General features: G+C 37.7%; 1 protein-coding gene across 5 annotated transcripts in view; it reads right to left on the reverse strand.

The window, feature by feature from the left end:
- TDRD1 (tudor domain containing 1) overlaps nt 1-16,047 on the reverse strand; it is a 53,681-nt gene that overhangs the window by 33,325 nt on the left and 4,309 nt on the right. For all 5 annotated transcript variants that reach the window (XM_057737477.1, XM_057737476.1, XM_057737479.1 and 2 more), the window contains 2 exons: nt 9,243-9,715; nt 6,891-6,949 (listed from right to left, as the gene is read on the reverse strand). In XM_057737477.1, the coding sequence (XP_057593460.1) occupies nt 6,891-6,949; nt 9,243-9,543 (360 nt within the window). In that variant the 5' untranslated portion in view covers nt 9,544-9,715. The remainder of the gene's footprint in view (nt 1-6,890; nt 6,950-9,242; nt 9,716-16,047) is intronic.

Consider the following 16,047-nt stretch of genomic DNA (forward strand, 5'->3'; position numbering starts at 1 on the left):
TTTTTAGCCTTTTTATAATTTCTATTTCTAAGTTTCTTGTAGTGCTGCCTGTATATCTCTCCTACCTTCTTTTCATCTCTTTTATACATTTCTATTTCTTTCTTTTTATTTTTATATTTCCAGTCACACTACACTCTTCTGTTGCCCTGTCTTCTATCCTTTTTTAGTTTATTTTATCTTAATAGTTATAAGCGACATTATTGGTCTGCTCAATCTCCTTGCTTTATTCTCCAGATGACACACTGCCTTGTTACTTATTATGAGGTTTTTGTCTTTATCTTAGTTCTTAATATAAGTGTCTAATTTCATTCTGAGAATCTTCAGTCTGTCTGGTGGTACTCTAGCTCTTTATTATATTTGAGCCTAGCTTTCAGTACCTCCCTGGATTTGTGTTTGTGTGTGTGAGGTGTCATTTGTTTGTTTGTTTTTGCTTTTGTTGCTGTTTTGTTCTGTTTTGGTTTTGAATTTCTGTTGGTTTTCTCTTTGAATGTCTGACAGCATAATGGGGTTCTTCTGTCAGGTCTTTCTAGTGCCTTATGTTCTACTGGATTCAGTATTCATGTGTCTTATACATGTATGTGTTTCCTTGACTTAGTATTTGTTTGACTCAACACTCTGCCATTAGTCTGGGGCTGGGACAGTCTTCTTTAAACCCCTTCATTGCCGGGAAAAGCAACCTCTGAAGTTTGGACTACCATGAGAAAACAAAGAAACACCATGCAGTCAAAGGAGCAGGAAAAAAACCCACAAGACCAAATAAATGAAGAGGAAATAGGAAAAATGCCTGAAAAAAGAATTCAGAGTAATGACAGTAAAAATGATACAAAATCTCAATAACAAAATACAGAAAATACAAGAAACAGTTAATGAGGACTCAGAAGAACTAAAGAACAAACAAACAGTAATGGATAACAAAATAACCAAAATTAAAAATACTCTAGATGGTATAACCAGCAGAATAACTGAGGCAGAAGAACGAATAAGTGAACTGGAAGATAGAATGGGGGAAATAACTGCCACAGAGCAGGAAAGAGAAAGAAGAATAAAAAGAATGGAAGGCACTCTCAGAGACCTTGGTGACAACATTCAGCTCACCAACATTCAAATCATAGGCATCCCAGAAAAAGAAGAAAAAAAGAAAGGGTCTGAGAAAATATTTGAAGAGGTTATAGTGGAAAACTTCCCCAACATGGGAAAGGAAATAATTAACCAAGTCCAAGAAGCACAGAGAGTGCCATACAGAATAAACCCAAGGAGAAATACACCAAGGCATATATTAATCAAACTAACAAAAATTAAACACAAAGAAAAAATATTAAAAGCAGCAAGAAAAAAGCAACAAATATCATATAAGGGAAAACCCATAAGGATAACAGCTGACCTTTCTACAGAAACTCTGCAGGCTAGAAGGGAATGGCAGGATATACTGAAAGTCCTGAAAGAGAGGAACCTACAGCCAAGAATACTCTACCCAGCAAGAATCTCATTCAGAGTCGATGGAGAAATCAAAAGCTTTATAGACAAGCAAAAGTTAAGAGAATTCAGCACCACCAAACCAGCCTTACAACAAGTGCTACAAGAACTTTTCTAAGCAGGAAACACAAGAGAAGGAAAAGACCTACAAAAACAAACCCAAAACAATTAAGAAAATGGTAATAGGAACACACATGTCAATAATCTCCTTAAATGTAAATGGATTAAATGCTCCAACCAAAAGACACAGACTGGCTGAATGGAGACAAAAACAAGACCCTTCTATATGCTGCCTACAAGAAACCCACTTCAGACCAAGGGATACATATAGACTGAAAGTGAAGGGATGGAAAAAGATATTCCATGCAAATGGAAGTCAAAAGAAAGCTGGAGTAGCAATACTCATATCAGACAAATTAGACTTGAAAGTAAAGACTATTACAAGAGACAAGGAAGGACACTACATAATGATCAAGGGATCCATTCAAGAAGAACATATCACAATGGTAAATATCTATGCCCCCAATATAGGAGCACCTCAGTACATAAAGCAAGTGCTAACAGCCATAAAACGGGACATTGACAGTAACACAATAATAGTGGGAGACTTGAACACCCCACTTACATCAATGGACAGATCATCCAAACGGAAAATAAATAAAGACACACAAGCTTTAAACGACACATTAGACCATCTCGACTTCACTGACATTTATAGGACATTCCATCCAAAAACGACAGAATATACTTTATTCTCAAGTGCATATGGAACATTTTCCAGGATAGATCACATCTTGGGTCACAAATCAAACCTCAGTAAATTCAAGAAAATTGAAATCATATCAAGCATCTTCTCTGACCACAACGCCATGAGACTAGATATCAATTACAGGAAAAAAACTGCAAAAAATACAAACATCTGTAGGCTAAACAATACACTATTAAACAACCAAGAAATCATTAAAGAAATCAAAGCGGAAATAAAAAATATCTAGAAACAAATGACAATGAAAACACAACAACCCAAAACCTATGGGACACAGCAAAAGCAGTTCTAAGAGGGAAGTTTATAGTAATACAGTTCTACCTTAAGAAACAAGAAAAATACCAAATAAACAACCTAACCTTACACCTAAAGCAATTAGAGAAAGAAGAACAAAAAAACCCCAAAGTGAGCAGAAGGAAAGAAATCATAAAGATCAGAGAAGAAATAAATGAAAAAGGAAGGAAGGAGACAACAGCAAAAATTAATAAAACTAAAAGCTGGTTCTTTGAGAAGATAAACAAAATTGAGAAACCATTAGCCAGACTCATCAGGGGAAAAAGGGAGAAGATGCAAATCAACAGAATTAGAAATGAAAAAGGAGAAGTAACAATGGACACCTCAGAAATACAAAAGATCATGAGAGACTACTACAAGCAACTATATGCCAATCAATTGGATAACCTGGAAGAAATGGATACATTCTTAGGAAAATACAACCTTCCAAGACTGAACTAGGAAGAAATAGAAACTATGAACAGACCAATCACAAGTACGGAAATTGAGGCAGTGATTAAAATCTCCCAACAAACAAAAGCCCAGGGCCAGACGGATTCACGGGCGAATTCTATCAAACATTTCGAGAAGAGCTAACACCTATTCTCCTCAAATTCTTTCAAAATATAGCAGAAGGAGGAACACTCCCAAACTCATTCTACGAGGCCACCATCACCCTGATACCAAAACCAGGCAAAGATGTCACAAAAAAAGAAAATTACAGGCCAATATCACTGATGAATATAGATACAAAAATCCTCAACAAAATACTAGCTAACAGAATCTAACAGCACATTAAAAAAATCATACACCATGATCAAGTAGGGTTTATTCCTGGGATGCAAGGATTCTTCAATATACGCAAATCAATCAATGTGATACATCATATCAACAAATTGAAGGATAAAAACCATTTGATAATCTCAATAGATGCAGAAAAAGCTTTTGACATAATTCAACACCCATTTATGACCGAAACTCTTCAGAAAATGGGCATAGAAGGAAATTACCTCAACATAATAAAAGCCATATATGAGAAACTAAAAGCCAACATTGTTCTGAATGCTGAAAAACTGAAAGAATTCCCTCTAAGAAGACAAGGGTGTCCACTCTCATCATTATTATTCAACATAGTTTTTAGAAGTTTTAGCCACAGCAATGAGAGAAGAAAATGAAATAAAAGGAATCCAAATTGGAAAAGAAGTAAAATTGTCACTCTTTGCAGATGACATGATATTATACATAGAAAAGCCTAAAGACTCTACCAGAAAACTGCTAGCACTACCTGATGAATTTAGTAAAGTAGCAGGATACAAAATTAATGAGCAGAAATCTGTCACATTCCTATACACTAACAACGAAAGAGCAGAAAGAGAAATGAAGGAAACTCTTCCATTTACCAATGCAACAAAAAGAATAAAATACCTAGGAATAAACCTGCCTAAGGAGGCAAAAGACCTGTATGCAGAAAACTTTAAGACACTGATGAAAGAAATCAAAGATGACATAAACAGATGGAGGGACATACCATGTTCTTGGATTGCAAGAATCAACATTGTGAAAATGACTGTACTACCCAAAGCAATTTACAGATTCAATGCAATCCCGATCAAATTACCAATGGCATTTTTCACAGACCTAGAACAAGAAATCTTACAATTTGTGTGGAAACACAAAAGACCCCGAATAGCCAAAGCAATCTTGAGAAGGAAAAATGGTGTTGGTGGAATCAGGCTTCCTGACTTCAAACTATACTACAAGGCCACAGTGATCAAGACAGTATGGTACTGGCACAAAAATAGAAAGGAAGATCAATGGAACAGAATAGAGAACCCAGAGGTAAACCCAAGCACATATGGGCACCTTATCTTTGGCAAAGGAGGCAAGAATATACAATGGAAGAAAGAGAGCCTCTTCAGTAAGTGGTGCTGGGAAAATTGGACAGCAACATGGAAAAGAATGAAATTAGAACACTTCCTAATACCATACACAAAAATAAAGTCAAAATGGATTAAAGACCTACATGTAAGGCCAGACACTATAAAACTCCTAGAGGAAAACATAGGCTGAACACTCTATGACATCCATCAAAGCAAGATCCTTTTGGACCCACCTCCTAGAATCATGGAAATAAAATCAAGAATAAACAAATGGGACCTCATGAAACTTAAAAGTGTTCGCACAGCAAAAGAAACCATAAACAAGACAAAAAGACAACCCTCAGAATGGGAGAAAATACTTGCCAACAAAGCAACAGACAAAGGATTAATCTCCAAAATATACAAGCAGCTCATGCAGCTTAATACCAAAAAAGCAAATAACCCAATCCACAAATGGGTGGAAGACCTAAATAGACATTTCTCCAAGGAAGACATACGGATGGCCAACAAACACATGAAAAGATGCTCAACATCACTCATCATCAGAGAAATGCAAGTCAAAGCCACAATGAGGTACCACCTCACACCAGTCAGAATGGCCATCATCAAAAACATCTAGAAACAACAAATGCTGGAGAGGGTGTGGAGAGAAGGGAACTCTCCTGCACTGTTGGTGGGAATGTAAGTTGGTATAGCCACTATGGAAAACAGTTTGGAGGTTTCTTAAAAAAACTAAAAATGCAACTACCATATGACCCAGTAATCCCACTCCTGGGCATATACCCAGAGAACACCATAATCCAAAAAGAAACATGTACTGTAATGTTCATTGCAGCACTATTTACAATAGCCAGGACATGGAAGCAACCTAAATGCCCATCAACAAATGAATGGATAAAGAAGATGTGGCATACATATACAATCGAATATTACTCAGCTATAAAAAGGAATGAGATGGAGCTATATGTAATGAGGTGGATAGATCTAGAGTCTGTCATACAGAGTGAAGTAAGCCAGAAAGAGAAAAACAAATATTGTATGCTAAGTCATATATACAGAATCTGAAAAAAAAAAAAAAAAATTGGTACTGAGGAACCCAGTGACAAAAGAATAAGGAGGCAGAGAATGGACTGGAGGACACAAGGTTGGGGGGGGGGTGAAGGGGAAGCTGGGGCAAAATGAGAGAGCAGCATAAACATATATATACTACCAACTGTAAAATAGATAGCCAGTGGTAAGTTACCATATAACAAAGGGAAATCAACCTGATGATGGATGATGCCTTAGAGGGCCGGGACGGGGAGGGTGGCAGGGAGTCGGGGGAGGGAGGGAATATGGGGATATGTGTATAAATACAGCTGATTGACTTTGGTGTACCTCAAAAACTGGTACAAGAGTGTAAAGCAATTATATTCCAATAAAAAAACAAAAAACAAAACAAAAAAACCCTGCACATGAATGTTTATAGCAGTTTTACTTATAATAGCCACAAACTGGGAACATTCCAGATGTATTTCAATGGGTGAATATTTAAATAAGCCATGGAATACTACTCAGCAATACAAAGCATTGAACTATTGATACACTGAACAATCTAGGTGACTCTCCAGAGAATTACACTGAATGAAAAAAACCCAATCCCAAAAGGTACATACTGTATGATTTCATTTATATAACATCCTTGAAATGACAACACTTTGGAAATATGGATTAGATTAATGGTTGTTAGGGGTTAAGAAGGGGTCATGGACTTCCTAGGTGGCGCAGTAGGTAAGAATCCACCTGCCAGTGCAGGGGACATGGGTTCAATCCCTGCTCCAGGAAGATACCACATGCTGTGGAGCAACTAAGCCCGTGCACCACAACTATTGAGCCTGCGCTCTAGAGCCCATGAGCCACAACTATTGAGCCCATGTGCCACAACTACTGAAGCCCATGCGCCTAGAGCCCGTGTTCTGCAACAAGAGGGGCCACCACAATGAGAAGTCCGTGCACCACAAGGAAGAGTAGCCCCCACTCGCCACAACTAGAGAAAGCCCGTGTGCAGCAACGAAGACTCAACACAGCCAATAAAATAAATAAATAAATAAACAAATAATAAAAAAGAAAAGAAAAGAAGGGGTCAGGTGCAGGAGGGAAGTGGATGTCACCATAAAAAGGTGCAGAAGGGATCCTTGGAGTGATGGAAGTATTCTGTATCTTGACTGTATCATGTCAATATCCTGGTTGTAAGATTATACTAGAACTCTACAGCATGTTACCATAGGGAGCAACTGGGTAAAGGCTACAAAGGACCTCTATTATTTCTTAAAACTGTGTGTCAATCTATAATTACCTAAATATAAAAAGCTGAATTTCATTTTTAAAAAGGTACTAGAGACAAGACAGTCTGACCTTGAATAATACCTGCAAATTGAGTAATTCTTTATTAACACAATACAAAAACATGCTTAGAATCTTTTATCCAAAAAACACAAAACAGAAAAAAAATAACTTACACTATTTATTTCTTCTGGTGGTGAATTATTTCCAACATTTAATGATGACATAGAGTTACCTGGGGATGTAAAACATAATGCCTAATAAAAGTCAGATATTACTTTATTCCTGAACATGTACAGTAACATAATTAGGTAATATTCAAATAATAAAGCTATACCATAATAACCTTAAAGCTACACCATAAATAAGCAATATCCTACTTTTCTTAATGAAAAATAAGGATCTGTCTGAAATTTCCTTGACTATTACACCCCTTCACTGTGAACTTTTCTCCATTCATGAAGACAAGAGTTACCAGGCTTTCTGAACTCCAGACTAGCTTTGCTTTACATGGCTTACATCTATCAATATTTAGTATTAGAAATTAAAACTAAGAATTAGAAATTTCTAATACTAGTATTCAAAATTCAAACTAAACATTTAAAATACTTATTTTAAAATAATACACACATGTTGACATGGTTTTTAAAAAACCATATTTTCCAAAGGAAAAAAAAAAATGTGTGAAGAGTGGCACTGTTTTACATTTTTGCACAATCTCTTTAACATTTGGCTTAACCATTAATAGTTGGATTCTCATATCTGCTTCTGAATCCAATCTGTTATGATATGTTGCTTTCATTGAAGTAACTGAAGAAAATCTGGCCTCACACACATACATAGTTGCAAACAGGAGCAGTATTTACTGGCCTTCTCAGATAACTGTGGGTATTTCCCTTTAATTCACACAAAAACTCAAGTGGTATTTTAAGTGTTAGTTGCAGTGTGGAATCTAAAACCATATCAATAAAGTTTTTTTTTCTTTTTTTTTTTTTTTTTAAGAGCATAGGCTCAGTAGTTGTGGCGCACAGGCTTAGTTGCTCTGTGGCATGTGGGATCTTCCTGGAGCAGGGATCGAACCCGTGTTCCCTGCATTGGCAGGCGGATTCTCAACCACTGCACCACCTAGGAAGCCCATCAATAAAGCTTTCATACTGTTATATTAGAATCCATTGATGTATCTTGCACTTTAAACAGATTTTTACCCATGCAGGACTACAAAATAACATGCACTGGTCTTTAGGAAAAGATTGAGAAACTCTTCAGTTATGCACATCTTCCAAATGTTGACACATTCATCAGACAGTATCAAAAACCTGATGCATTAACATCACCATGCATCTCACCATAAAAGTCTTTCAAGTATTTGGAACCTGTCAAGTTCAGCGTGACAGATACACATTTCCTGAAATTCTCATTTTTGCTTGAAGGCTTGCATTTTATCATTAGCAACAAAATACTGTCAGCTGTTTTCTCTGAAGTGACAGCCTCACTTTGTCCTTTCTTGAGAATATGACTGCCAAATAGCTAAGTCTGAATGACCACAGTGTGTCATTCTTTTCAAGTAAAAAATGATGTTCCAAGAAAAAAAAGTTTCCATTCAGCTCACAACTCAATCGCACACGTTTTCATACTTCAGTAAGCAGGAAAAGTCAGGGGTAATTCCCATTTTGTTACACAAAATACTAAAAATAGCTGTACACAAGGATCACAACTTATTAATAAATTTGCACTGTTTTATCAAGGCCATTCTTAAGTAAAACTGACATTTCTGGCTTGTTGTGTCTTAACTGCAAGGGCATGGCAATGAAAAACAATGACCACTAGCCCAGCCTGGTACCCCCTGCTAAAGGCGAGCTAATAAGGTGCTAGAGTCTACTCACCTTTGCTTTTGCACCACCAGCATAAAGTGAGCACAGTGAAAAAGAAGAGTGTTTTAATATTATTGGGGAAATAGTTGTGACTGCAGAGGCCCAAGGGCCACTCTCTGAGAGCTACATCACCATAATTTTAAAAGATCATATCTCATATACATTCACAGAGGCTAAATTCCACCAGGGCCCCGGCTGCCTTAAAAAGCAGATTTTTATAATTAAGACTAAAGGAATAATTTTTTAAAAAATCAAATGAAACAAGTTAATGTCTTAGGTATATCTTTATGAACTAATACATGTGTAAAATTTGCATAGTAGTTTTAGAATATGGCCAATCTGTAGAACACCTGTAAAAAGCCAGAGTTTCCTTCTACATTCCCAGTATGTCTCTGGTTTGGGGGTAGGAGCGGTTTGGGGGGAGGGAACCTCCTCTGCAGACATTTTCTCCTCAGGAAGTCTTCTGTGACTAATGTAGCCAAAAGTAGCTACTTGGCATCTGGTGTTTCCTTCTAAATTAATATTTATATACAAATCCTATAAGGTAGCCATTTGGTTGTTCTGTTAATAGCCCACTGGTGTGTAATTACACATACTTTCAATAAATCAAAGAAACCATCGGAATCAAGCAGTATTAAGCCTGCAGCTTTCACTCACCTGTTGGTAACGTCTTCCTGTCTCCTTTGGACCCAGTCACTTCTCCATTGATGCCGTTAGAGTTTGAAGATACTGAATTGTCTTCCTGACTAGCCAGATATCGTTTGGTTTTCTCACAAAGCAAAAAATTGTTCTTTTTATTTCCATTCTCTGGGCTTTTCAACCTGAAGTTAGGATGGTTAGGACGTCCTCCGGGACTTCTTAAAGAGTGAGGTGGTGGAAGCCTGCTTCCATTTTTCTCAAAATTAAATGGCTCTGTCATTTTACAGCTAGATGCCTCCAAATTATTTCTTGACATCATATTAAGCAGCAATTTAACATTCACAGAAGTCTAAGGGAAGAAACGTATTTAAAAGGCAACTTCTAATTCCAAAAGTAGAAGCACTGCAGGCCCAGGTGAGTTCTTTTTATGTAACAGCTCTTTCTCATAAATGATTCCAAAGCAGATGTAACCGTAACCGGGATATCAAAGCCTGTTCCACAGGTACAAGAAAAGAACAATTCTTTAAGTACAAACTCCCCAAGTTTAACAGAACTCAACAAAGGACAATTCAAGAGACATCAAAAGAGTTATCTCTGGGTTTGACACCATTCTTTACTTTAAAAAGCTTCTGGAAACAACAGGAATAGAAAAGGACTATCATGTTTTAAAAGAAGTATTTCCGACCGAGTCGCCAACATAATGGTGAAATACAATACAGGGTAGTGTTTACATCACATCATCACCCACCTGTCCAGCCTCTCAGAATCCCTCTACCCACTCCTACTTGTTGCTCTGCTATGTCCTTGATTATGCTGAACCCAGTCCCCAGAATGCCCTTGTTCTCTCATCCCCCTGGTCAACTCTTTCCTTCCTAGTCATCCTTCACAATTTGCCTCAGCTGATTCCTGTTTGGTTTGTTTTTCCCAAGTCCTGTTTCATAATCTCCAGCTGGGCTTCCATGAATTGTAACTTGTATCTACCGCTTCTAAGAACTTATCTGTGTGTGCCCTTTGCTGAAAATAAGGTACACATATTACTGCAAAGCGCCTATGAGAAACTTCTATCCAGATTTTATGCTGGCTTGTTGGTTTCCTATTACTCCTTGAAAATATTAGGTGTCTGCCCAGGGGAAGTAATAAAAGTGGACAAACAACTCTTACTTTGAAGTAGTGGCTTAGAGTTTGAGCTTTGTCTTTAGCCTGCAGGCAAAACTTCTACCTTCCCAAAATGCTCAGGAAAAAAAAAAGGCAACAGATAGCTGAAACTGGAATGAGTAATAGCTAAATGTGACTTGACCCTATTTTAAATAGAAGGTAAAGAGCAGAAAAATCCTCCCTCTTGGTGTCCTAAAACTTCTATCCCTGCTTTAAATCAGACAGCCTAGTTCAATAATACAGAAAAGATAATGAAATTTTAAAGAGAGAGAGAAGAGAAAAGAAAAATACACAAGCAGAATTACAGGTGGGGAAATCTCAGGGGACCAGATCCTGGGAAGATCCCTAATAGAAGGCCTGCAGATGGGAAGCTGTGGTGGGAGATCCTGCAGCTGCCAGGGAAAGCACACCTGTAGCAATAAGCACACCTAACAGAAGGATCAGATTGAGAACTACAATGCTGGATGCAGGAGAGAAAAACTGTGAAATTACAAAAGGAATATAACTTCCAGGGGATGCTGGGTGGAGATACGAATATGAGTAATGCTAGACTCTGTACAAGAAACATAAAGAACATGCATTTAAAATATTAGGGCAACTACCACAAGGGTAGAAACAACGCGTACCTTCAAAATCACAACCCAACAGGGGGAAAAAATTCAAGTATGGTAAATAGAAAACATTAAATAAGAGGACAGAACCAAGCCCAAGTCATCTAAGTATCAACGATTCTGTCCCAATTAAAAGAGAAAGAGAGAGACCCAGGGAGAAAAATATCCAGACAGATATGGTGCACAAAAGGCACACATTAAACAAAATATATGGTAAGCAGGGTACTTCCTAGGTGGTGCAGTGGTTAAGAATCTGCCTGCCAATGCAGGGGACATGGGTTCGATCCCTGCTCCAGAAAGATCCCACATGCCGTGGAGCAACTAAGCCCGTGCGCCACAACTATTGAGCCCATGTGCTGCAACTGCTGAAGCCCATGCACCTAGAGCCCGTGCTCCACAACAAGAGAAGCCACGGCAATGAGGAGCCCGCGCACCACAATGAAGAGTAGCCCCCACTCACCGCAACTAAAGAAAGCCCACAAAAAAAAAAAAAAAAAAGAAAGCCCACGCACAGCAAAAAAAAAAAAAAAAAAAAAAGACCCAACAAGGCCAATAAAATAATTAAAAAAATATACATGGTAAGCTTGAAAATAAAAGGACTAAAACACATGCTACACAGATAACCGAAATAAAGTTGGGCTGCTGATATTAATAGCAGATAAAATAGAACTCAAGGTAGAAAATACTGGGATAAAAAGAGATACTTTACATTGATAAAAGAAACCCTCCCGAGAGAGAGTGGCCAGGAACTCTTGACTCACAATGACATTGCCTTAAGAAGTATAAACTGATTAGAGAAATTCAGTCACAATAAGGACACCCCTGCTTTAGATACATACTAGTCAACAGATAGAAAACAAGCAGTGATAAGATGTATTTTACTAACACAATAAACTTGATCTAACAGGGACCAATACAACCAAGAACACTCATTCTTCCAACACTGAGATATAATGGACTACAAAGTCCACTTCAACTAACTGCAAAAGAAACTAGTACCAAACAGGCCACATTCACTCATCACACTATACAAACCTCCATCTCAGATGTTGCTTCCCAGAGAATCAGTATGCAACACCTACACTGCAGGATGAAGAGTTTAGGTTCTGTTTGTTTGGGGTTTTTTTTTGGGGGGGGGATCTTAGTTCCCTGACCAGGGTTCAAACCTGTGCCCCTTGCATTGGGAGCTCGGAGTCTTAACCACTGGACCACCAGGAAAGTCCCTCTTTTAGTTTAAAAGCGGTAAAACATCACAAACAAAATGACAGCAAACATGACTATACGAACTATGTAAAACTCACAAAAAATAGTAAAGAGGTCAGAAAATAAGTATTAACACAAAGATGACAAATTTGATACCTTTTAAAAGGTGGGATAAGTAGTAAAAACATCAAGACTATAGCAGACACTGTAGGTCACCAACCCAAACACCACCTTCTACCTCTGCTTTGCCAGCTTGTGTCAGAGACAATACTGGCCATAATCAGAGTTCTGAGTGGAGCTTCTCAGAAAGCTCTGTCCTTTCCTGATGAACAGGGACAGATTCGGCTAGCAGGGTCTTTTCACTTCTTTCTTCCTGCAACGTGGACCTGAGGCCTGAAGATACATCACCCACAATGCAATGAAGAAGGAATAACCATGAGAAAGCAGCACACCCTCAGGACAGTGGAGAGGAAAAGGCAGAGTCTGGTGTCTCTGGCAGAACCCCCAACTCCAGCCCTGATCTGCCTATGCATTGACTTGTGGCATCAGAAAAATAAACCTTTGGGTTTTCTGTTATGCGCAGCCCAATGGATACAGATACCAAGAAAATGAATGAGCAAAAGGCATGAATGGATGCATAGAGGATAAAGATTCCTTGATAACATGAGGGGGAAAACACTGAACCTCATTTGTGACAAAAAATTTCAAACTGAAACAATTATATATTATTTTCTACATAGCATAGGTGCATAGACACTCATTAATGAAAGAAATATAAATCAATATGTTCTGTCTGGGAAATAATTTGGAGATTTATATATGTATATGTGTATTACACATATATATTTGTATACTATTTATACATATGTATTACATTTATATATGTGTGTTATACATATTTAACATATATTTTCTTAAAAATGTCCATAGCCGCTCACCTGACTAGTTTACTTCTAGAAATCATCCTGTTGAAGTAATCTTAAATATCAAAAAATATGCCATGTATAAATATCCATTTAAAGTAGAAAAAAAGAAAAGAAAAAGTTAACTGTGATGCCTCTACTAGATAGAATATTACACTACCATTTAGAATCCTAGTTCTCAAAAACATTGTAAAATGTCTCTTAGGACAGCAAATGAAAAATCAGAAAAACACTGTATATTCAGTATAACTGCAAAATAAAAAGGAACAAAACTCCATGTAAAAAAGATGACTGAGATACATTAAATTTTAAATAACAGTGTTCTGGGGTAGCTAAGTTGATGAAGAAATCTTTTTCACTGTCTTCATTTTCCAAATTATATTTAAGAATGAATCACTTTTATATAAAAAATCATTTTAAAGATCAAAATATCACTGCATGTTCAATTAAACCTTTTTTCGTAAACTGTGGTTAATTTTAAACCAAGTCAAAGATCACAGTAATATTTAAATCACAAAACTAGGGTATAGACACCTTCTCAAGACACCATTGGGACCCTCAATACACAACCTTTAACTCCTGAAAGCCTTCTTAACTTTGTCTTATTAAGTAAGGCTGACAGTCAATCCATAACTCCTTATTACCCTGTATAGTTACCTATAGACAGTTATTTTAAGTTGCTTGAGTGCAGGAACCATGTCTTATTCAACCAATCAACAAAAAAACTCTCTGATTTCCCACAGTACCTACCAATGTGTTTGGTACAATGAGGCATTCAAAAGATACTCATGTGATAAAACTATCTAAAATGCACTATTGCACTTTTTTCCTGACAACCGGGACAGGGAAAGTTAAATTCACTGTCTGAAATTTCATCTGGCAATCTTAAATGCAGAATTACACCATGCTATGAGGTTTGCTGAAATTTAATAGCAATACTTCATGTCTTAACTCTTTAGTCCAAAAATTAATAAATTTGACTTTAGGAAGGATAACAGAATCTGTGTTAGACCCAATGTAAAGTGTAAGCCCCAAACAAAAAGGATTTGAGCTCAAAAGAAGCTCCACCTGTGGTGGAATATTTAGGTTAGAATTTAGGTTACTTCACTTGCCTCACCCAATTTAGGAATTTTCATTACAATGCCCAGAGCAAATAGACATCTAGACTTGTCTTATACCTAGAAGCTTCTAACTTCCTTTAATTTTGGACAGCCAGTTGTACCGCATACTTCTTTATAAAACGGTCCTCTTCCCAACTGACTCCTGTTGCTGCCCTGTGAGCCCAATCTTTCAAACATCTGAAGTGGCCACCACGTCCACTTTCCTCCAGGTCCTTCACCTTCTAGACTTCTCACAGTTCAGCACTTTCTCTAGTTCATCTGAAACCCTCAGATAGACAGGGATCTCCTAACAGCACAGGATTCTAGATGTGGGTGGACAAAGGATCATCAGGAGAATCACGCTGTCCCTGACTCTGAAAGCTACTTCTGCCTTTGCACTAGTTTTTGGAGGGAAGCCGGGACCACTGTGAGTACACATCCAACTTGCAGTCATCTAAAATTTTTTGGAATTTAATTTTTTAAAAATGTGTAATTACACCACGCAATTGTCTTTTTTCTCGATTTATAGTTCTGCGAATTTTAACACATAGATTTTGGTAACCACCACAGCTGGGATACAGAATACACTTTGAAAGCTGAATTTCAACATTAACAAAACACTAAGAATTTGCATTTATCCTTACTTGGCTTCACTGTGTGTCAATCACTGAGGCATATTTGAATCTGGAGTGAGCAGGCCTTATACCATACTGTTGTGTTTCCCAACCTTGGGTTGCAAACTTCTGGTATATGCAGGTACATAGGTATGACAGATATTGCTTTGGGGGGTCATGATACCTTAAGGACAGGCTAACCTCACCCAGCTTTAAAATAAGTGGTTCCCTCATACACAACCCACTATTTTTTAGGCACTACTGGCGATGAGTAAACTGTATTTATGATTATCCTCATATCTGCAGTGATTAGTTTTGTGTTTTCTTGGCCAACACTAGAGGTTAATTAGAAGGGTCCCCAAGTTTCTTTAAGGAAACACTGATGTAATCAAAAAGTAGTGCAATGAAAGTAACTTCTGCAGTTCTATAAGCAAAAATTAGGCCTTGGTTTTGTGTTGTCCTTCTGTTCTGTGCTTCATGAACTGATCTCAGTAAGACCTGATGTCCCCTCCCCCGCCACCCCAAGGGGCAAAACCTTTCTTTTACTCCCTTGGAATCTAGCTACTCCTCCCTTATGAAGCCAGGAACATCCCAAGATACACTGTAAACAGTAGCATAAGGCCTCTCTTTCTTTCCAGGAGACCTAGAGACTACAGTAAACCCACAATGAGTAAATTCTTTTAATACCAAAAGTGCAAGGAGCACTTAAGTTTTTTTCTTCTCTGTTTGCTTTTGTCTTTCTGGTAACCCCTCGCATTCAGAGAGAATGGGTATTCAAAAGAAACAAGTTTTAAAGCTATGAAACTCAATGGTTCCACACATGAGCTTCAAGGTCGGTCAAACACAAGTCCGAAGCAGTCTCATCTTCCTCATTTAGCTGTGCTAGCTCAGGCAAATCACTTCACCTTTCCAGGATTCAGTGACTAAAGTGTGGCCCGGAGTGGTAACTTCCTCATGACATCTAATCATGAGGATGAAATATGAGACTGTATGTAAACTACCCAGCACAGTGGCAGGTGCTTGTTAAATCCTTAAAAGGCAGCTATTACTTCTACTTTACTTCTATACCACCCCCACACACAAAGAATTTCCTCCATTCTAGTGAAATCAGTTTGCACACTGAAGATAGAAATAATTTGAGAATTAAAGTATTCCTATTTCTATATTCCTACAGACAAGGAAGGAAGACCTGAGAGGGGTTAGTAACTCTCCGAACC

Source organism: Hippopotamus amphibius, chromosome 5, assembly GCF_030028045.1.
Source record: "Hippopotamus amphibius kiboko isolate mHipAmp2 chromosome 5, mHipAmp2.hap2, whole genome shotgun sequence".
Classification (NCBI taxonomy): domain Eukaryota; kingdom Metazoa; phylum Chordata; class Mammalia; order Artiodactyla; family Hippopotamidae; genus Hippopotamus; species Hippopotamus amphibius.